At 53.2% G+C, this 20961-nt stretch overlaps 1 protein-coding gene and 3 long non-coding RNA genes across 8 annotated transcripts; 3 read left to right on the forward strand and 1 right to left on the reverse strand.

Annotated features, from left to right (window-relative positions):
- Positions 1–501: 501 nt before the first annotated feature.
- LOC131589670 (uncharacterized) lies at positions 502–2265 on the reverse strand. Of its 2 annotated transcripts, none has more exons than XR_009279813.1 (3): positions 2151–2265; positions 1953–2067; positions 502–1491 (listed from the first exon to the last, which is right to left on the reverse strand). It is a non-coding gene; the product is annotated as an uncharacterized LOC131589670 (long non-coding RNA). The 2 variants fall into 2 exon arrangements; XR_009279812.1 differs by having other exon boundaries at positions 1892–2067.
- LOC131589667 (uncharacterized) lies at positions 2250–5007 on the forward strand. 3 transcript variants are annotated; one of them, XR_009279810.1, is made up of 3 exons: positions 2250–2376; positions 4062–4155; positions 4243–5007. It is a non-coding gene; the product is annotated as an uncharacterized LOC131589667 (long non-coding RNA). The 3 variants fall into 3 exon arrangements; XR_009279808.1 differs by having other exon boundaries at positions 2317–2616; positions 4243–5006; XR_009279809.1 differs by having other exon boundaries at positions 2318–2616; positions 4065–4155; positions 4243–5006.
- Positions 5008–5478: 471 nt separating this feature from the next.
- Positions 5479–17225, forward strand: SLC25A37 (solute carrier family 25 member 37). Of its 2 annotated transcripts, none has more exons than XM_058859362.1 (4): positions 5479–5749; positions 12867–13095; positions 15108–15164; positions 16558–17225. In XM_058859362.1, exons 1-4 carry the CDS (start codon positions 5549–5551, stop codon positions 17106–17108), a joined length of 1038 nt encoding a protein of 345 aa, XP_058715345.1. In that variant the 5' UTR covers positions 5479–5548; the 3' UTR covers positions 17109–17225. The 2 variants fall into 2 exon arrangements, with proteins under 2 accessions (XP_058715345.1, XP_058715346.1); XM_058859363.1 differs by having other exon boundaries at positions 16588–17225.
- An 8-nt stretch (positions 17226–17233) lies between these two features.
- Positions 17234–20477, forward strand: LOC131589669 (uncharacterized). The gene is made up of 2 exons (XR_009279811.1): positions 17234–17520; positions 17566–20477. It is a non-coding gene; the product is annotated as an uncharacterized LOC131589669 (long non-coding RNA).
- The last annotated feature ends 484 nt before the right edge of the window (positions 20478–20961 follow it).

Genomic DNA, 20961 nt, shown 5'->3' on the forward strand with positions numbered 1-20961 from the left:
GGCTGCTCCAGGCTCTGTCCAGTCTGGCCTTGGGCACTTCCAGGGATCCAGGGGCAGCCACAGCTTCTCTGGGAATTCCAGCCCATCCCCTCAACCCTCGAAGACAAGAATTCCTTCCCAATATCCCATCCATCCCTGCCCTCTGGCAGTGGGAGCCATTCCCTGTGTCCTGTCCCTCCATCCCTTGTCCCCAGTCCCTCTCCAGCTCTCCTGGAGCCCCTTCAGGCTCGGGGGAACTGCCCTGAGCTCCTCTCCTCTCCCTCTCCCCTCCTCTCCTCTCCTCATTCCCATTCCCATAATCCGAAGCCAAGCTTTTCCCCTCCTTTCTGGCTCTAATTTTGCCGAGTGCTGGAATTAAGGCCGGGACAAACCCAGGCGCTTGTGAGCTGCCCTCAGCCTCCTCTGCCCAGTGCCCCCAGTCCCTCCCCAGCTCAGCTCCAGCTGCTCCCTCCCATTGTTCCCCCAGGGCTCCAAACCAGAAAGGCGAGCTGGGGAAAAAAAACACCAAACCAAATCAACTTTGGTGCAGGAAATAATCCCAAAGCAGCTTTAATTACACACGGCGGGCACTCCCGGGAGGGGGAATTAGGTCAGATTATGTGAGCGCTGAAAGGAACCCAGCAGCCAAATTCCGGGACTCCACACCTCAGCTCAGGGAGACTGGAGCCTTTTCCCGTTTTGGGATGGTTTGGGGCTGGAATAACCCCCTGGAGAATCTGCAGGGCTCAGTTTTCCCCAATTTCTTTGCTGGCATCACCTCCCGCTGTGGTGACGTTTCAAAAAACCCCGGCTGTGAAACCGAGCCCTCGGTGACTCAGGCAAAAAGGAGAAAGTTCAGGGAATGTGGTTAAAGCTGGGAATGATCCTGCTCTGCCTACACAGCCAAATTATTTCATTCTGATTGGCTCCACCACTTTTTAAGTGAAAAAAAAAACAACATTAATCCCAGCCCTGAGCTTGTAGCAGAGCAGGATTTCCCATTTTCTATGATTTTCCAGCACAAATCCCAACAGCAGAGCCTCATGAAGGCTTCAAAGCAGGGGCTGCTGCTCCCAAAGTGGGTCAGGTCACCCCGAAGACAAAACAGAATTGTTTGATTATATTTCTGGAGTTTGCAAATATAAAGATAAAAAAAAAATAACTGGGACACGTCAGGTTTCAAAGCAGATTAATTTCCCTGTGGTTCTCCATTCCCAGGATGCAGGAGAACCCAGGTTGGAGCCTTTTCCAGGGATCTCCTGAGGCTGGCACTGCTTTGGATCTCAGGCTGGGGCTGGGAAAGAGGTCCAGGCTCGGAGTTAAATTCATATTTTGGGGCATTTTGGGTATTTCTAAGGAAGTATGGGGCTGCTATGTGTTGGGAAGGGGCTGATCTGTATCCTGTGGGATGGGGGATTCCCACATGGAACCTGTCTTTCCTATGAGGACCTGGCACCCAAATTTGTCAATAAAAAAAAAAGCTGTGAGGACATAAAATTCCAGCTGGCAGTGCTGCAAATAAAATGAAAAGCAAATCAACCATTTGTATTTGCTCTGATCCTTCTTCTAAAGCCATAAAATGCCATAAACTGGGGCTTTTTCCTTTCCACATTAAAAATCATAGAATTCTTTGGGTTGGGAGGGACCTTAAAGTCATCCATGGGCAGGGTTCCACTATCCCAGGGTGCTCCAAGCTGGCCTTGGACACTTTCAGGGATGAAGAAACCATTAAATTTTCAGGGATAATCAGCAAAGATTTGCCCCATCAGGACATCACCCCCACACCCCAGAATAAAGGAATGTTCCTCTTCTGAGGAACAAAGGCTCTCAAGCAAAGCAGGATTTGGGAAAACAACAAAAATTCCCCAAATCATCCCTTAGAATTCCTATATATTCCTAAACCCCACACCACAGCTCCTCTGGGAGTTCTATGCTAGGGAAGAAAACCAGAAATTAGCTGATGCTGAACACACCAATTAAAAGGAAATAATTCAGAATTTGCTGCTCCATGGCTTTGGCAGATACCAGGTGCTGGTGGTGGGAAGGATAAACTCCCCCGAGCCGGGTGGTGCTCAGCTGATAGAGGAGCTGGAGATTTGAAAAGTGAAAAAAAATATAAATACAAACACCTGGATGGGGAAGATAAAGGCCAGTTTGGGTAGCCAGCTTACAGCTGGGTATTGCTGCCTTATCGGCCAGGGGGAGCTGCTGGGTCTGGCCCCTCCTGCGTGGGGAGGGCTTTGATAAGGAGCTCCAGGTGCTGCTTATCAGGGAGGGGCTGGCCCAGCCCACCAGGAGCTTTCCGCTGTTTGGTGGTTCCTCTTTTCTCCTGAATTTTTCTCTTTCCTCCTGAAATTCCTGGCCCTGGAGCTGCTTTCCTGCTGTTCCAGGATGGAGGTGCTTTGGTGCCTCGGCTCTGTGGCTGATTCCTGGGTTTATTTGGCTGCTGGCACAGAGGGAATATGGGTGAACTTTGGGGATTCTGCTGCCGCTTGTTGGGGTGTAAATCGTAAAGTTGTGGATTCGTGGAATGGTTTGGGTTGGAAGGAGCTTAAAGCTGACCCCCAGCCAGGGCAGGGACATCTCCCACTGTCCCAGGGTGCTCCAGCCTGGCCTTGGACACTGCCAAGGATCCAGGTACAGCCCCAGCTCCTCTGAAAATTCCATCCCAGCCCCTCCCCACCCTCCCGGCCAGGAATTCCTTCCCAAAATCCCATCTCACCCCATTCCCGGCAGTGTGAGCCATTCCCTGTGTCCTGTCCCTCCAGGCTCTTCTGCCCAGCAAATTCCCAGTGTCCAGGGCTGTTCCTGCAGCACCTGCAGAGGGATGGGAAAGCAAAACCATGGAATGGTTTGGGTGGGAATTCCCATGCAGTCCCAGCCTGCCGTGGGCAGGGACACCTCCTGCTATCCCAGGTCACTCCAAGCCTACCCAAAGTGGCCCTGGATACTCCCAGGATGAGGCTGTTGTAGGCCAAACGTGTTTTTAGCTTTGCCCTTCCTTGTTTCCCTGCTCCAATGGAATTTGGGGCTCATGGAGCACCCCAGGGACCCCCCCCCTCCAGACCCAGGGATCTCCAGGATGGGAAACAGGGAGCAGTGGGTGGGAAGAGCGAGGGAATCCTTGCACAAGCCTGGTCTCCCAGGAAGCTTTTTCAGGGAAGCTGAGCTCCTTTTGTCCAAGGAGGGCTCCTCTGTGCCAGGCAGGGATGGCAGGAATCCATCCCAGAGACACAGGCTGCTCCTTGTCCTGCTGCTGGCCACAACCTCTCTGCCCCATTTCCCTCGCAGAAATCAGGGATAATTCCATCCCATCCCTGGGAACACGGGGAGGCCCTTCAGGCCCAGCCTCTGCTCTGGTACCTGAGCTTTGGAGCAGGAGGATTCCTCATGGCATCGCTCCAGGGTTAAAATATAACCTGGAAGCAGAATTCCAGCCTGATCCAGACCATTATCAGGGAGCAACATCTGAGACTGAAGGAGAAAGGGCTCATTAGGGTGACACTAATTCCACCTCCCTGCCCTGCCAGAGGCACGGGAAGGAGATTAAAGTTCTTGCTCAGGGAGAGAAAAACCTCGATAAACCCTGTGGAGCAATCCTGGGAAATGTGTCCCTGCCAGTTTTACTTCCTTGAATCACAGAAAGGGAAGTTCCTGAGCCCAGTTGGTGTGTGGGGATCATGGTTCTCTGCTGGAATTATGGGTGTGGATAGCTCTCCAGCTCTAAAATGTCATTTAATGTGGAAAACACAGCGACAAACCCTGCCAGCAGCACAGCTTTGGTCTCTTTCCAAGGAAATTAAGGTGTGATAATCCTGCGGTTTCTCCCAGAGAGCAAGAGGGGGAGATGTAAGCAATTCTTGGTTTGAATTTTGTGTTGTTGGAAGGGTTTTATGATCTCAGCTTTCCTCAGGTTGAGTTTCCCGGCCGGGACACCCCGGGACAGCAGCTGGGTGTCACCTCCAGCTCTCCCACATCCTGGAGAAGTGTTTTTCCAAGGGCAGGAGACGCTGCCAGGTCCCCAAAACCAATCAGGAGTGAGTCCCATGTGTGACAATATCATTTATTGTTATTTTCTCCAGCAGCTCCGTGTTCCCCCAAGGAACAGAGAATTCCCAGCACAAATAAGGGAAGGAAGAAAGAGAACAGCTTGTGCTGCCCCCAGCACCTCTCCAGGTACCCAGCATGTGACCACACCTGGATTCTCTCACCTCATGTGTGTTCATTTCCAAACCTGACACTTTATTTTCCTGCTTTTTCCAGGCTCTGAGGATGGTTTTCCTCCTTCCCAAGGCCCATGCAGCAATAAATTGCCCTGCAGTATCATGGGAATGGTTAACCTTGATTTGAGTTCATGCACCACCTCCTTCCCTGCAAGGTCGAATTCCAAATAATCCTTTGGAGAGGAATGAAATAAAGTCGGGGCTGCTCCCTGGGCTACAAAGACTTTGCCTCCTCCTAGAGAGCACCAAATTCACCCGATTTGGGACGTTTTCATGATGGGAAAAAGAAATCACGTAAAATATGAGGGAACAGAAGCGTTTTTGGGGAGCAGGGATGTGAGGGGAGTTCGTTCCTCCCCTCACGTAAGGAGTGGGATCTGCAGGGAGGGATGGGGATGCTGTGGATCTGTTTTCTCAGAAGAAAGGAAGGGCAGGAAGTTATCCTAAACCCTTCCTGGAGGTTTTTTTTCCCCCCCAGTGAGGCACACAGGAGGGGACAGAGGGCTCCTGAGATACCCTAAATAAGCCCCGTTTCAGGCAGCTCCCCTGGATCAGCAGCACAGGAGCTGAGCACAGCCCCTCTGTGCTTTGGGGACAATTTGGGCCTGCTTTGGGGACCCTGCAGGGAAATCAGCCCCTTTGCCCATGGAATCTCCAGGTCTGATCGCACCTTCCCCTGCTTCACCAGGGGGTGATTGCACGAGGCTCCCGGTGCTGTTATGAGGGTCCCCGTCCTTTCATGAGGGCTGGCCGCGAGCTTTGGGGGGCTCACCCGTTCTCATGAGGGCTGTGAGCCTGCACAGGACATCCAGAGGTGACACCATTATTAAAAACCCCTCCAACAACAGGAATTGCTAAATCTCCCCTTCCTTCCCCCCCTCAGCTTTCCCCGTGGCGTGAACCACGGGGTTACCACACCTTTCTTGGCTCCGGCAGACACAGAGGTTTGCCGGTGCCTCGGGGTGACACCGCTCCTCGCTTCAGGTGACAGTTGAAAGCTCCGCGGCCGCGCCCCCCTCAGCGGCCGTTCCACACCAACACGCGCCCCTCAGCGCTACGCCCCGCCCACCTACCACTGCAGCCAATCACAGCCCAGCACCGCGCCCCTTCTCTCCTTTTATCGGTTGATATTTTTGCCAATCATTTTCCCGCCCGCTGATGTCACAAATGCGCCCCGCGCTGATTGGTGCGGCGGGATGGGCGTGGCGAGCGCGGCTTTAAAGGAGGCTGAGGCGGCGCGCGGTCCCAGTGCCCCCCCTTCCGTCCCCGCCCCCCCCCCCCCCCTTCCCGGTACCGGTACCCGTCCGGCACCGCCGGCCCGGCCCGTGTCCCCCCGGTGCCGGTGGATGGAGCTGAGCTGTGCCATGGCGGGCAGCGCCGCCGCCCCGCCGGGCCCCGGGCCCCCCCCCGCCACCGCCGCCGGGCTGGCGGAGGGCGAGGAGTACGAGAGCCTGCCCAGCAGCGTCGCGCTCGGCACGCACATGGTGGCCGGGGCCGTGGCGGGGATCATGGAGCACACGGTCATGTACCCCGTGGACTCTGTCAAGGTGCGTGGGGACAGCGGGGAAGGGGGGAGCCGGGATGGAGCGGGGGGATGCTGCGGGGAGCGGTACAAGGCGCACAGGGGTGTTCGGGGGGACGGGGAGAGTGCGGGGCGTCGTTGGGGTGCGAGGAGGGAGCGTGCAAGAGGTTCCTGGGGTGCAGGAAGTTCTGGGGTGTAGGGAGAGGGGAGTGTGAGGTGTGCAAGGGGTTACTGGAGTGCGAGAAGTGCTGGGGGTGCAAAGGGGTTTTTTGGGGAGCAAGAAGTGCTGGGGGTGCAAGGAGGGGAGGGAACAGAGGAGTGTGCAAGGGTTTTTTGGAGTGCAAGGGTTTTTTTGGGGTGCAAGAAGTACTGGTGATGCAAGGAGGGGAGGGAGAAGAAGGGGTGTGCAAGGGATTTTGGGGTGCAAGAAGAGGGGAGTTGTAAGGGGCATGCAAGGAACTGTTGGGGTGCGAAGGGGAAGGTGTGTGAGCAGCTGTAGGGGTGGAAAAAGTGCTGGGGGTTTTTGGGGTGCGAGGGAGGAAAATCTGCAAGGAATTGGGGTGCAGAGGGAAGGGAAGCGTGGAGGGGGTGTTGGGGTGCAAGAAAGGTGGGAACATGTAAGGAATCTTGGGACGCACTCGGGCAAAGCGTCCATGGAATGTTGGGATGTGTGAGGTTCCTGGGATAGACAAGGCCCTGGGCAGGTCCCTGAGGTGTCACCCCCAAATCCCTGCTGGCTCTGGAGCTCTGCTCCCCCTGGGCCCGTCCTGCAGCTCCTTTGGGGGAGCTTTGCATGACCGCTGAGGCAAAGGTGACGTGCCAGTGCTGCACCCTGCCCTGGGAGATGCCACCCTCCTGGCCTGGGAGCAGATCAGGAGCTCCCCGGGCAGCTTTTCCCTCCTGGAGCGTTGGAATTCCAGCTCAGGAGGGAAAAGCTGCTGGGATGGGGTGGTGTGTCCACAGTGGCACGGGGTGAGTGGCACAGACGTGGCCGTGTTGGGTCAGCGTGTGTGAGGAGGGGCTGGCTAGTGGATTTTGGAGCTGATGATGCTCCATCCCACTCAGGGAAGGCTTCCCAGTGTCTCCAGAGTGGTGGGAATCATCCTGAAGGATATTTCCTCCCTCTGCCCTGCCAGTTTGCTGCTGTGGGGCCTTCAGAAGAAGAGGGAAAGCTGGGAAGAGCCAAACTCCCTCGATGGCGGTGTGGATGAATCACGAGATGTTGCAATCCCTTCTCCTTTTCATGCAGGGCTCCCTGAAAGTGTAGAAAGAGCAGAGGAGAGGAAATGCCTTGGCTTTCTCAGGTCCAGCCAGTGTGATAATCAGAGGAAATATTCCCAGATTTTTTTGGTCCTGTTTTCCCTCTGGGTCTGTCCCCACTGCACCTGGCTCATGGATTTGGGATGTTCCCCCTGGGTGTGGGGTTGGTGCCCACCTCGAGCATGGCACCAGCTGCTGGCACAAACAAATGAGGTGGTTTGTGCCCAGTCACGGCCGGAGCAGCTCTGTGGGTGTTGTCCCTCCGGAATTCTGGAGTTGCTCACGAGGGCATTTCCTCCACGGGGAAAGCAGAGTGAGAAATGAAAGTGGTGCCTGGCTTCCCGGAGCAGGAGGCGCTTTGGAGGGAAAATTACCTGAGCTGTGACTTCCCTGGCTGCTCCAGGGCCAGGGCCCTGCCTTAGGCTGGGTAATCCCGCTCAGCCAAGTGCCTGGAAGTGCTGGGAGCGGATAAAACGCTCCGGCTGCTGCGGGAAAACTCCGTGGAGCCTGGCCAAGGTCGCTCTGTGTGCTGGGCAGAAATCCTGAGCTGCAGGCTGGGATCTGCTCCTGCCCTGGGCACTCGCTGCCATTCCACCTGTCTGTCTTGGGGAAAGGTTACAGCTGACCCAAAAAAGGGATTTTTTGATCCCTAAAGAGTTCAATTTTTTTATGGTGGGTGTAATTCAATAAGGACCCAGCTCCTAAGAGCAGCTCTTTGGCTTTATTGAGGGAGAGGGGCCACGTCCCTACAGAAAAAGAGCAAAGCTTTTCCTCAGTGGGATTTCCTGGCTCAGAGCTCCAGGCCGGAGGGGGTCGGGATTTTTTGGAGGTGCAGAAAGAGCACCTGGGCAGCTCCTGCTCTGAGGGAAATGTCTGGGTTCCAGCGAATCATTTCCTCCCAAAGAGAAACTGAAAATGTCGTAATCTGGGGATTTGTTTGCTGCAGGCACTTGCACAACCCCTGAGCTTGGCAGGGTCACGGAATCCCAGAATGGTTTGGGTGGGAAGGGACCTTCAAATGCCCCGGTGCCACCCCTGGGACACCTCCCACAGTCCCAGGCTGCTCCAGGCCTTGGACACTTCCAGGGATCCAGGTACAGCCACAACTCCTCTGGGAATTCCATCCCTCCTTCCTCCCTCACAGGGAAGAATTCCTTCCCAATATCCAATTTAAATCTACGCTCTTTCCCCGCCCGCCCCCCCCCCCCTTTTTTTTTTTCAGATGCTGAATAATAAATAATATTTTTTTCCCATTAGGCAAAGCCCCCTGGAGCTCCAGCCTCACCTGCACTTTTCCTCTGCCTGTCCCTCTCAGCACTGGTTGTTTGGAGGCTCTGGGCTGGGTTTTGCTGGTGCTGAGGGTGTTTCTCACACTTGTCAGCCTTGCTTTTGTTTGTGGCTGCTGCAAACAGCTGTGCTGGGAACCCTGATCCATTCACAAATTATCTGGGGGGGATCAGCATGTCAAGGACTCCCGATGGCAGCAGGAAAGGAGTTTCTGGAGGGCTCTTCTGGAGCCTCCTCCACCTTCTCTGATCCATTTGGTGATTTTTCTGCTGGAGCTGGTTTCCCAAAAGTTGTGAAAACAAAGGATAGGATTCCCCTGGGGATGTGAGGAACAGTTTTGCTCCCCTGGTGATGGATTAATTGCTGGGGGAGAAACTGGAGGCGTGCAGGACTGGCACCTCCCTTCTTGCAGAGGGTGCCAGTGGCTCTAGAGACAAAATAAATCCTTTTCTATTAAATCCTTTTCCATAAAAACCTGGCCTGTCTTTGGAGCTGCCCTGTTAGTCACAAAGGTCCTGGAAGCACAGCAGAACATCTGAGGGAGGCAGGGCTGTGGATTATTTGGGGTGGTGGGAGATTCTGCATCCCCCCCGTTTCCAGCTGCTCCAGGAGGGGCAGTTCCTCATGTTCCAGCAGAAGGGGAGTTTTGGGATGTTGGGAATTCCTGGATAACCTGTTGGACTGACCCTCTGCTCCCCTCCCATGGGTGTGCTGCTTATTTGGGGGATGTTCCAGCTGAACCCCCCTCAAATTTGGGTTCAGAGCTTGAGCCTGGCTCATGCCTTGTGCTGTTCCAACTGAACCCCCCAAAACTGGGGTTCAGAGCTTGACCCTGGCTCTTGCCTTTTCTTGTTCCAGCTGAACCCCCCGAAAATTAGGGTTCAGAGCTTGAGGCTGGCTCCTGCCTTGCCCAGCTGGCAGGATCTGCTGGATCCCTGCAGCAATGCTGCTGATTTCCTGCTAAAAGCGTTTTGTGCTCCCTTTGCGAGCCTCTGTCCCGTGAAAAACAGGTTGTACTGAGAGAAAATAAATAAAGAAACCCAAACCAAAAGGCAAACGAGGTCTGAGGGCGTTCGTGAGGTGTCAAACCAGTGCCCCTCCACCAGGATATGCAAAACAGGGAGCTGATTCCTGCTGGGAAAACAATTCTGGCTAAAATAAAACAGCACTGGAGTAATCCCAAACTTCATCCAGCAGGACAGAGCTCTTCCTGAGGAGCAGGGAACTGCCTCAACCTGACCCTGGCACTTGTGGTGGTGTTTTTTTCTGCCCAAGCTGCAACCAGGATGAGCAGGGTGCTCGTGGCTGGCCCTGCACCGCTGCCTTATGCAACGGGGATTAATTGGAGTAGGTGGAGAAGAATTTCTTGGCTGCTTATCACGGGTGAGGCTCCAGGAGCTGCTTGGTGGCTTCAGATAGGTGAGAGGAGCTGGGGGCACTGCCCAGCTCAGGGAAATCAGCTCCTCAAGCCCTGATAAACTTCAGCTCCTTCCCACAGAGCTGCTCCCAGCTCCGGGCCTCTGGCTCGACAGGAGATCCTGGGTTTGGTTGTTCCTTGGGCTGTTTGGCCTCATAAATCCTGATTTTGGTTATTCCTTGGGCTGTTTATCCTCCTAAATTCTGATTTTGGTTATTCCTTGGGCTGTTCATGCTGTTAAATCCTGATTTTGATTGTTCCTTGGGCTGTTTATCCTCCTAAATCCAAGTTTTGGTTATTCCTTTGGTGTTTGGCCTCTCGAATCTTGCTTTTGGCTGCCCCTTGGGTTGCTGAATCCTGGTTTTATCTGCTCCTTGAGCTGTTAGTCCTGTTTTACCCAGGTTTTGGTTGTTCCTTGGGCAGTTAGTCCTGGTTTTATCTGCTCCTTGAGCTGTTAGTCCTGTTGAACCTGGGTTTTGGTTATTCCTTGGGCAGTTAGTCCTGGTTTTATCTGCTCCTTGAGCTGTTAGTCCTGTTGAACCTGGGTTTTGGTTATTCCTTGGGCAGTTAGTCCTGGTTTTATCTGCTCCTTGGGCTGTTAGTCCTGTTTTACCCAGGTTTTGGTTATTCCTCTGGCTGTTAGTCCTGTTTTACCCAGGTTTTGGTTATTCCTTGGGCAATTTTTCCTGGTTTTATGGGTGGATAGTCCTGGTTTTATCTGCTCCTTCGGCTGTTAGTCCTGCTTCACCCACAGGTGATGGGTGGCTGATGCAAACAGCTGCTTGTGTAGGCTCCTCCGGGCTGTGGGGTGAGTTTTAAACCCCTTCAGAGCGGCTCAGATCCACCAAAAAAATATAAATCCTATTTATCCATTCTCATGGGAGAGCCCTACCCACCTTAGATCTGTTTTCCATGAAAAGCTGCCCTGCTTCTGACCAAGCTGGGGCAGCAGGCTCTCTGTAAATTGATTTTCCTGAGGGGTGTGTGTGGCCCTGACAGGTACAGGAGGTGAAAGTGGGAAAAACTGGATCATCCATAGGGATGGAAATCCTCGATTTCACTTCCCAAAAACACATCGGTCCTGCATGTAAATGTCGCCTGTTGCTCCCGGGGATAAACTGGGATGAGACTGGGATTTTCTGTGGAGCATCCTGAAATCCTGACCATAGGATGGGAAGGTGCAGAGACTGTGAGGGGTTGCAGGACAGCTGGATATAAAATCTGCTTTTAAATCTGAGCTAATTCAGGGCATTGCTGCTCTCCCAGGAGGATTTTCCTGAGTTTTTGGGTTCGTTTCCAGCGCCATTCGGAGCTCCCAGGGAATGAGGTGCTGCAGAACAGGGAGCTTTGCACGATGGGGCCTAGGAATCTGAAATTCCAAAGAATTCCTGTGTGATTTTTAGGGTTTTTTAAAGAGTATTTACTACAAATTCCATCATTTGGTTGGCCTAGACTTTAATAAACTCAGCTTGGTTTTGTTATTCTGGGTGAAAGTCCTGAGCTGAGCGCTAGTCTCTTCCTTGGCCTCACAGAGGGGATGTGGAAGGGCTTTGGGGTTTGGGGGCTCCAAGGTTCAAACCTTAAAGGTTTTTATGGACTGAAGGCTGAGCTGCCTCCTGGCTAATTAATGAAGGGCTTCCTGCTGAGGAAGGAATCCTTCCTGCAGCTCTTGAGCTTCTCCTTGGAAAGGCTTTAATTCCAGAGGTTGCTGAACACCCCTTTCCCCAGGTTTTTTTCCCAGTGTTTGTGTTTCGAGGCCGAGGCTCCTCCAAGAGCCGTGTCCCCCTGGGCTGGTTTCACTCTCCTGCGCTGGAATTGCAGAATCATGGAATTACTGAGGTTGGAAAAGCCTTCCAAGGCCATCCAGCCCAACCTGTGCCCCATGCCCACCTCGTCACCAGCCCGGTGCCACATCTGCTGTTCCTCAGACACTTCCAGGGCTGCTGCTCCGTGACCTGACCTGGTGTTTAACCCTTTCCCACATGGAAAACAGGAAGGATCTGAGGGCATTTTGCTGCTTAGGATTTCCTGGGATGATCTCTCCAGGATGGCCGTGGAGATTGGAGCTTGCCCAATGCTGGTTGGGGTCCTGGGACCCCTCCTACATTGTCATTGTCAGCTCCAGGGAGCTCCAAGGAGTTTTCCTGAGAGGGGAAAAGGTGTGAAATGAAGTGGTGGCAGTGAGGTTTGAAGCAGGTTTGGATGCCAGGAGCTCAGCTGGATTAAAATCTGTGGGAAAAAACAAGAGAAATGCAGCTGGGATTCCCGGCCAGGCCCTTGGTGGGTGCAGAGCTCTGGAAGCTGAGGGGAAAACAGGGACAGGGAAGCTCCCAGCAGGACACGGGCTCTGCATTTTCTCCTTTTGGGGGAATTCCTGCCTTTTCCCAGTTTTCCCAGCTCACCTTTCTAGGAACTGTCCCAAGCTGCTGTGCAGCTGCAGGAGAGACAGGCTGGGGCAGGGGCAGGGTGTTGAAAGCAGGAGAAAATGAATGGATTTCTTCATCCAGCCTCATTCCTTGGCCTTTCCATGGATGAAGCCAAGCAGAGGCTGCACTTCCCTCCTGCAGCAGCCTCATTCTTTGGGTTTTCCATGGAAAAATTTGGTTCTTTTTTGATTTTCCATGGAAAATCATAATTTGATTTCTTTTGATTTTCCAAGAGGGAAAGGGAATATAACCATTTCCCTCCTGCAGCAGCCTCATTCTTTGGGTTTTCCATGGAAAAATTTGGTTCTTTTTTGATTTTCCATGGAAAATCATAATTTGATTTCTTTTGATTTTCCAAGAGGGAAAGGGAATATAACCATTTCCCTCCTGCAGCAGCCTCATTCCTTGGGTTTTCCATGGAAAAATTTGATTCTTTTTGATTTTCCATGGAAAAAGCTGAGCAGAGGCTCCATTTCCATCCTTCAGCAGCCTCGTTCCTTGGGTTTTCCATGGAAAAATTTTGATTCCTTTTGATCTTCCATGGAAAAAGCCGAGCAGAGGTTCCATTTCCCCCCTGCAGCAGCCTGGCTGATGCGGTGGGAACACGGACTCCGTCAGCAGCACAAGTAAAAAAACCAGGATAAAATCAGGCAGCTCATCCAGGGGCCATCGGAATTCCGGAATTCTGGAACTCCGGGATTTGTTGCCTCGGCTGGGTCACCAGGGCCTGTCCCTCGTGTGCTTTGTTGCAGACACGGATGCAGAGCCTGCAGCCCGACCCCAGAGCCCGCTACAGGAGCGTGTACGAAGCTCTCAAGAAGATGGTGCTGACCGAGGGGCTCTGGAGGCCTTTACGTGGGATTAATGTCACCATGCTGGGGGCTGGCCCTGCCCACGCCTTGTACTTTGCCTGCTACGAGAAAATGAAAAAGTCTCTCAGTGATACTTTCCAGCCGGGAAGAAACAGCCACTTGGCCAATGGTATTTTTTGGGGTTTTTTCCCTAAAAAAAAAAAGCACCAACCATACCGACCCGTTTGTGGTTATCACCCTTGCTTGCTGCTCGCTCAGCCTTGGTGCACCTCCCAATCTAAATTCTTATTTAATCTCAAATTATTCCAGCATAAATCAGCAATTTAGCGGGCAAAAAGTGTTCAGGTGCAGCTGGGCTGTTCCTGTATTACCATGGAATCCTTAAAGTTGGGAAAGATCTTCAGGATCAAGTCCCACCTTTGAAGGTGTCGCCTAAAGGTGGGATCTGATGTTGAAGTCATCGCCTCAGCCTCTGGAGGTTTGAATTCAGGTGTCCCTGGGAGCACAGGGTGCGCTCCATCCTCTGTGTGCTTTAATTTTTAGCAGGAATATTTCACTTTTTAACCCAGCAATAGCAGCAGAAACCCTGGAACTGGGCAGCCAGGGCTTGACTAAAGGGTTTGTGCAGGAAATTTAATTTTTAGAGGGAATATTTAATTTTTAAACTCAGCAATAGCAGCAGTACCCCTGGAACTGAGAGCCAGGGCTTTACCGAAAGGTTTGTGCAGGAAATTTAATTTTTAGCAGGAATATTGCGTTTTTAAATCCGGAAATAGAAGCAGAACCCCTGGAATTGAGCAGCCAGGGCTTTACCAAAGGGTTTGTGCAGGAGATTCCGATGATTTTCTGGGATGTGCTGGCAGGAATCTGCTGTGGGGTCCCAGAAGTCAGGGCAGGGGATCCAATCCCTTCTCCTGGCTGCTCTCGGCTGGGAACACATTCCTGTGCTCGCCTTTCAAGTAGCTACAGGCCTGTGGTGCCAGCAGGAGAACTGGAGCTGTGGCTTCACGAGGAGTGACCAGGAATCATTTGGGCCAGAGGGAATTGGAGGTGGGAGCCAGGATCAAAGGGAAGGAGTGGCTGAAGAGCCCCGGCACAGAGCCGGGTGCGGGATGGGTCAGGGCTGGCCAGGTTTGGCGCGGCCTGGGCAGCGAGGGTTGGGAAGCTGAGTAAAGGGATAAAATCCCTAATTAGGGATGTGCTGAGGGCAGGGTAAACATTGCTCACAGCTGGCTCAGGCGCCGCCGGTGTCTGGGCCAGAACCTTGGGAATTGGCGTTGGGAAGAGTAGAGGTGGGGGCTGGGAGCGGATCTGGGCTTCTCGCAGCGTGGGTTTCCTTGCCCTGGGAATCTTGGCTGTGGCCCTGGGTGGTGGGACCTGGGTGCTCCCTCAGCATGTATGGATCCCCCATGGATGGATTCCTCATGGATAGATTCCTCATGGATGGATTCCCCCATGGATGGATCCCCCATGGATGGGTTCCCCATGGATGGTTTCCCCCATGGATGGATTCCTCATGGATGGATTCCTCATGGATGGTTTCCCCATGGATGGTTTCCCCCATGGATGGATTCCTCATGGATGGATTCCTCATGGATGGATTCCCCCAAGGATGGATTCCTCATGGATGGATCCCCCTGGATGTTTGCCCATGGATGGATTCCCCCAGGGATGGATTCCCCCATGGATGGATTCCCCATGGATGGATTCCCCATGGATGGTTTCCCCCATGGATGGATTCCCCCAGGGATGGATTCCCCCATGGATGGATTCCCCATGGATGGATTCCCCCATGGATGGATTCCCCCATGGATGGATTCCCCCATGGATGGATTCCCCATGGATGGATTCCTCATGGATGGATCCCCCTGGATGTTTGCCCATGGATGGATTCCCCCAGGGATGGATTCCCCCATGGATGGATTCCCCATGGATGGATTCCCCCATGGATGGATTCCCCCATGGATGGATTCCCCCATGGATGGATTCCCCATGGATGGATTCCCCCAAGGATGGATTCCTCATGGATGGATTCCTCATGGATGGATCCCCCTGGATGTTTGCCCATGGATGCATCCCCCTGCCTGGGTCCCCTGACCGGATCCCCTGGGTGGCAGTGCCAGGGCGAGCGCTGCCTTCCGAGCCAGGATTTGTTTTCTCAGGGCTGTTCTTGCCTTGCAGGCATCGCTGGGAGCGTGGCCACGCTGCTCCACGACGCCGTGATGAATCCAGCTGAAGGTAATCCTGGGATTCTGGGAACTGCTGCTCCCGCTGCCCCTGCCACAGGAATCCAGGGATAAATCCCCCCTGGCTCTTCCCCCTCTGTCCCTTGGGAAGAAATCCAGGGCTGGCCCCAGCTCAGAGACCTCCAAATCCTGGGGCCTCATTCCTGTGTCCCTCGGGAAGAGAGGGAGAGCAGCAGGAGGAATTTATCCCTGCATCTCTGTGGTGCATTGTGGCTTTCCAGGAGAGTAAAAACACTTTTCCAGTGTCCCCTTTTCCAGTGTCCCTTCACTGGTGTCCCCATCACTGTCACTGCTCCGCTGCTCCTTGGGGCAGTGGTTGTGGTTCTCCTGAAGTTTTGGGCTAACCCAGCTGAGCTCAGGTTGGTGCACAAGCCCAACTCTGGGATTCCTGGCGAGGTGGAGTGGCAGGAGAAGGCCTCAGGAAAATGAGGATGAACAGGAAAGTGCGGCTCAGAGGACAATGCTGCCACCTGTCAGCTCCTCAGGGTTGTGCTCCTGTGCGGGCCCAGAGCTGGGCATCTCTGAGGGAGAACCTGCAGCGCATCAAATCCTGTTTACTCATACCCTGTTTCAGTTAATTGCATTAATTGGCCTCGTTAGTCAGTGGAAGCACTGCAGCCAGCGGGGCGGGTGTGTGACACCCCCAGGTGATGCTCAGGTGGGAACTCACCTGCACCTCACCACTGGGGCCAGGTTTGTGCATCCCCACCGAGTGTCCCTAGCCTCGTGCTGAGACCTGAGGGGTCATTCATTAACCCTGAGGGGGTCATTAGAGCCAGAGGATCAGTAATTAACCCTGAGGAGGTCATTAGAACTAAAGGGTCATTACTTAACCCTATGGAGTTTGTTAAAACTGAAGGGTCATTAATTAAGTCTGAGAAGAGGGGTTCATTAGGAAGTGAGATCTGAGCTGTCCTCTTGCTGTGCTGAGCTCTGGGGGTGCTGGGCAGCTTGGGGGGAAGGGGAGCTCGGGGCTGGGGTCACTCTGGGGCTGTGCCAGTGTCCTGAGTGGTGCTGAGCGGTGTCCCTGTCCCCACAGCTGTCCTGAGCTCAGGGTGGGGCTGGGGTCACTCTGGGGCTGTGCCAGGGTCAGTGGCACTGAGCAGTGTCCCTGTCCCCACAGCTGTCCTGAGCTCAGGGTGGGGCTGGGGTCACTCTGGGGCTGTGCCAGGGTCAGTGGTGAGCTCAGGGGGGCAGCTCGGGGCAGGGCTGGGGTCACTCTGGGGCTGTGCCAGTGTCAGTGGTGAGCTCAGGGGGGCAGCTCGGGGCAGGGCTGGGGTCACTCTGGGGCTGTGCCAGGGTCAGTGGTGAGCTCAGGGGGGCAGCTCGGGGCAGGGCTGGGGTCACTCTGGGGCTGTGCCAGTGTCCTGAGTGACACTGAGCAGCGTCCCTGTCCCCACGGCTGTCCCGGGCAGTGGTGAAGCAGCGGCTGCAGATGTTCAACTCTCCGTACACGTCGGTGCTGGGCTGCGTGCGGACAGTGCACAGGACGGAGGGCTTCGGAGCCTTCTACCGCAGCTACACCACGCAGCTGACCATGAACGTGCCCTTCCAGGCCATCCACTTCATCACCTACGAGCTCCTGCAGGAGCACCTCAACCCTCACCGCCAGTACAACCCCCGCTCCCACATCGTGGCCGGTGCCGTGGCCGGAGCCGTGGCCGCCGCAGCCACCACGCCGCTGGACGTGTGCAAGACGCTGCTCAACACGCAGGAGAACACAGCCCTGAGCTCCCTCAACATCCGGGGGCACCTGTCGGGCATGGCCAATGCCTTTGGCACCGTTTACCAGCTGGGAGGCCTCCCCGGCTTCTTCAAGGGCGTCCAAGCTCGGGTCATTTACCAGATGCCTTCCACGGCCATCTCCTGGTCCGTGTACGAGTTCTTCAAGTACTTCCTCACCAAGCGCGCGCTGGAGAGAAAGCCGGGCTCGTGAGCGAGGAGCGGGAATCTCTTGTGCCCCCTCTCAGCCAGCCCATGGAATGCTGCTGGCTTCTCCTCTCCCTGCCTGGCCATTCCCAGTCACTGAGTGTGCTCAGGGAATCCCGGAATTCTCTGTGCTCAGGGAATCCCAGTCACTGAGTGTGCTCAGGGAATCCCAGTCACTGAGTGTGCTCAGGGATTCCCAGTCACTGAGTGTGCTCAGGGAATCCCGGAATTCTCAGTCACCGAGGGCGCTCAGGGATTCCCATGGGGCTCTCCAAGGATTCCCAGTCATTGAGTGTCCCCAGGGATTCCTGGGATTCCCAGTCACTCAGTGTCCTCAGGGATTCTGGGGATTCCCAGTCACTGAGTGTCCTCAGGGATTCCCAGTCACTGAGTGTCCTCAGGGATTCCTGGGATTCCTGGTCACTCAGTGTCCTCAGGGATTCTGGGGATTCCCAGTCACTGAGTGTCCCCAGGAATTTTGGGGATTCTCAGTCACTGAGTATCCCTGAGGGATTCCTGTGGTGCTCCCCAGGGATTCCCAGGATTCCCGCTCACTCAGTGTCCCTGTGATTCCCAGGATTCCCGCTCACTCAGTGTCCTCAGGGATTCCCAGGATTCCCGCTCACTCAGTGCCCCCTTCCTTCCCTTAAACAACAACAACAAAAAAAAAGAATTTATAGAGACTTTTATATTAATATATATATATTTAATAACTTTATTTGGCAGCAGTGAAACCGCAAACTGCTTTTTCTGGGAAATAAGATGGAACCTGGAGTTTACTCCTCGCTGGTGGTTCAGCTTCTCCAACCTAAGCTGGTTGCTTGAAATACATTTTGGGTGGTTTATTTTTTATTTTTATTTTTTTAAATTTTTTTTATTTTTACAGCAAAGAAACAAAAATCTCCTGGCACAGAAGTGAATTTTTATATCGATATAAAATAGTTGGATAATGTTTATCCTTTATTTTTCTACAGCTGGCTGGGGTTTGAAAAGCTTTTAAAGCTGTGTGCAAAGGCCTTCAAAAAGGGCTCAGCTCTTCCCTCCTGTGTAAGGACGACCCAAAAATCATTGATTTTCTGGCCAGATTGGCTTTAATTACTGGGCAATTAAAGCCTGGCTCCTCCTCTGGCTCTCCAGGTCCTCGGAATTCCCGTGAGGACATGAGGAATGGGGATGTGACTTTTGGGAAAACTCAAAATGGGGGGAAATTCCGTTTTGTTCTGCTCCCGGAGATGTGGATTTTTAGGGGATGTGATTTTGCAGTTTCTCCTTGCTGAAGCTGCCGTGGGCTCTGAGGCTGCACAGCCTTCATCCTCCCATAGTTTATTCCCCCTTTTTCCTCCCTGAGGGCCTGATCCCATTCCAGGACCTCTCCTGCGATCTCAGGGTGTGCCTGGAGCTGCTCTGCTCCCAGGAAAAGGAGATTCTGGAGCTGCTGTTGTTTATAAAGTCCCTGGCAGCTCCAGAGCAGCCCAAAATCCTTGGGAAAATCCCAGGGCAGATCCAAAGGCACCTCCCAGCCCGGGCTTGGCAAGAATCTGCTGCTCATCCCTGTCCAGGAGGGACAAAAATCCCACCTGGAGGGGGAAATCCTGACCTGGAGGGGGAAATCCTGACCTGGAGGGGTAAAATCCCAACCTGGAGGAGGAAATCCTGACCTGGAGAGGGAAATCCTGACCTGGAGGGGTAAAATCCCAACCTGGAGGAGGAAATCCTGACCTGGAGAAGCTCCTCATTCCCTGAGTTTGGTTTTCCTGCTTGGAATGCAAAGTGGGAAGAGTGGAAGCCTCCCTGCATGCCCTGCTCCAGTTGGGAATGGCTTTTCCAAAGCAAATCCCATCCTTTAGCCACTCCTTTGGGAGATCAGGAGGGAATTTTGGGATCCTGGATGTGCAAATTCCAGTCCCGTTTGAATCCAGGGATAAATTCCATCCTTCCCAAAGCAAATCTCATCCTTTAGCCACTCCTTTGGGAGATCAGGAGGGAATTTTGGGATCCTGGATGTGCAAATTCCAGTCCCATTTGAATCCAGGGATAAATTCCATCCTTCCCAAAGCAAATCCCATCCTTCAGCCACTCCTTAGGGAGATCAGCAGCCAAGGAGGGATTTTTGGGATCCCGTTCCAGGATCCTTGCGATGTTCCTATTGTCACCTCCCTGCTGGGCATCCCAGGGTGTCCCTTGGGATCTCTGGAGCTGTCCCATCCTTTTCCCACAATTTTTGGAGCAGGAAAATCCAGGATCCCCTCTGGGGGGTGCCACATGTGCCTTGTGGGAACGATGCCAGTGGGAAAAGAGCTTTTTCCTGACTTTTTTTGTGTCTTAATCTGAAGTAATCCCTGTGCCTTAAAGCAGGAAAAACCCGCTGGATTCTCCTGGATTTGATGGGATTGGAGGTCTCAGAGCTGGGAATTTTTCTCCTTGAATAACTGGAGAGTCGCTCCCAGAGCCAGAACTGCTCTGGGAAAATTCCCATGGAGATGGAATTTTGGGAATGTGATGCTGAAGAGACAAAATGTGGGATAATTGGAGTGATTCCAGCTCCATCCTCCTCTTCCTCTGAATTCTCCTCGGATATTTCTGCCTTGGGAGAACCTCAGCTCCTCCTTGGAGTAACCTGGGAGTAGGGACATACAAAAATCCTGGATAGGGGATGTTGGGAATTTGTTTGGGAATCCTGGGAGAGGGGGAGATCCCTGGGAACCTCCTGAGGGATGGGAACAAAAATGATCAGCTGAGATCTGTTGGGAATTTGCTCCTCAGGCTAGGAGTGGGAAAATCCATTCTAAGAGGAGGGAAATCCTTCTGGGAGAAGGAAAATCTGCTTGGATCACCCTGGATATCCAACAAAACCAGCCCAATCCTCGTAATTCCAGAGGTCTCACCCGCAGCAGGAATATTTCCAATTTTCCAACTGCTCCTGCTGGCTCTGCAGGGAAAATCCCTTCCCAAATCCCCTTCCCCATCCCAAAATTTCCTGCCAAGTTTGCCTTTGGAAGCTGTGCTGCAATTCTGAGCTGAAATGCCTGATTTTAGCCCTGTCTGTGACCTCAAATCCCTGATTTTAGCCCAGTCTATGATCCCAAATCCCTGATTTTAGCCCAGTCTCTGCCCCAATTCTGCCGCTTCATCCACCTCAAACGCACAGAATTCTTTAAGGGAGGATGAGGAACTTTTCCAATTCTTCATCTCATGTTTCCCTTTGGAATTTTTGCCTCGGCAAAAATAAAATTAAAAAAACCCACAGCAACAACAAAAACAAAGTGTTTTCATCGCTGTTTCCTAGTGCAAGACCTGGGTGGGAAATGCTGCTGCACTTGTGCCACTGGAGCTCCAGGAAATAAAAATATCCTGATTTTTTGGGGTCCTTTTTTTTTGGAGTTTGTGGTTGTTTTTTCCTTGGGAATGAGGATGGGGCTGGCTCATCCCTGAGGGAATGGTGCCTGCTAGCGATGCCTGAGCCCTGTGGGAGGAAAATCCATCTTGGGAAAAAGAAAATCCTTCTGGGAGGAAGAAAATCCATTATAGGAGGAGAAAAATTCATTTTGGGAGGAGGAAAATTCTGAGAGGAGGAAAATCTGTCTTGGGAAAGGGAAAATCCATCCTAGAAGGAGCAAAATCCATTCTGGGAGAAGGAAAATCTATTCTAGGAGGAGAAAAATTAATTTTGGGAGGAGGAAAATCCCTTTTGGGAGGAGTTTTCCAGCCTGGCAGCTGCTCCTTGGGCTCGCTCTCCTCTAGGAGCCGCTGGAGAGTTTTTCATCTCTCCTGGCCGGGAATTCCTAAGCAAATCCACGAACTGCGGCTCCTGCGGCAGCAAAAATTCCCAGATTCCCAAAGGATTGGAGGCTTTCCTCCCT

This window comes from Poecile atricapillus, chromosome 29 (genome assembly GCF_030490865.1).
Source record: "Poecile atricapillus isolate bPoeAtr1 chromosome 29, bPoeAtr1.hap1, whole genome shotgun sequence".
Classification (NCBI taxonomy): domain Eukaryota; kingdom Metazoa; phylum Chordata; class Aves; order Passeriformes; family Paridae; genus Poecile; species Poecile atricapillus.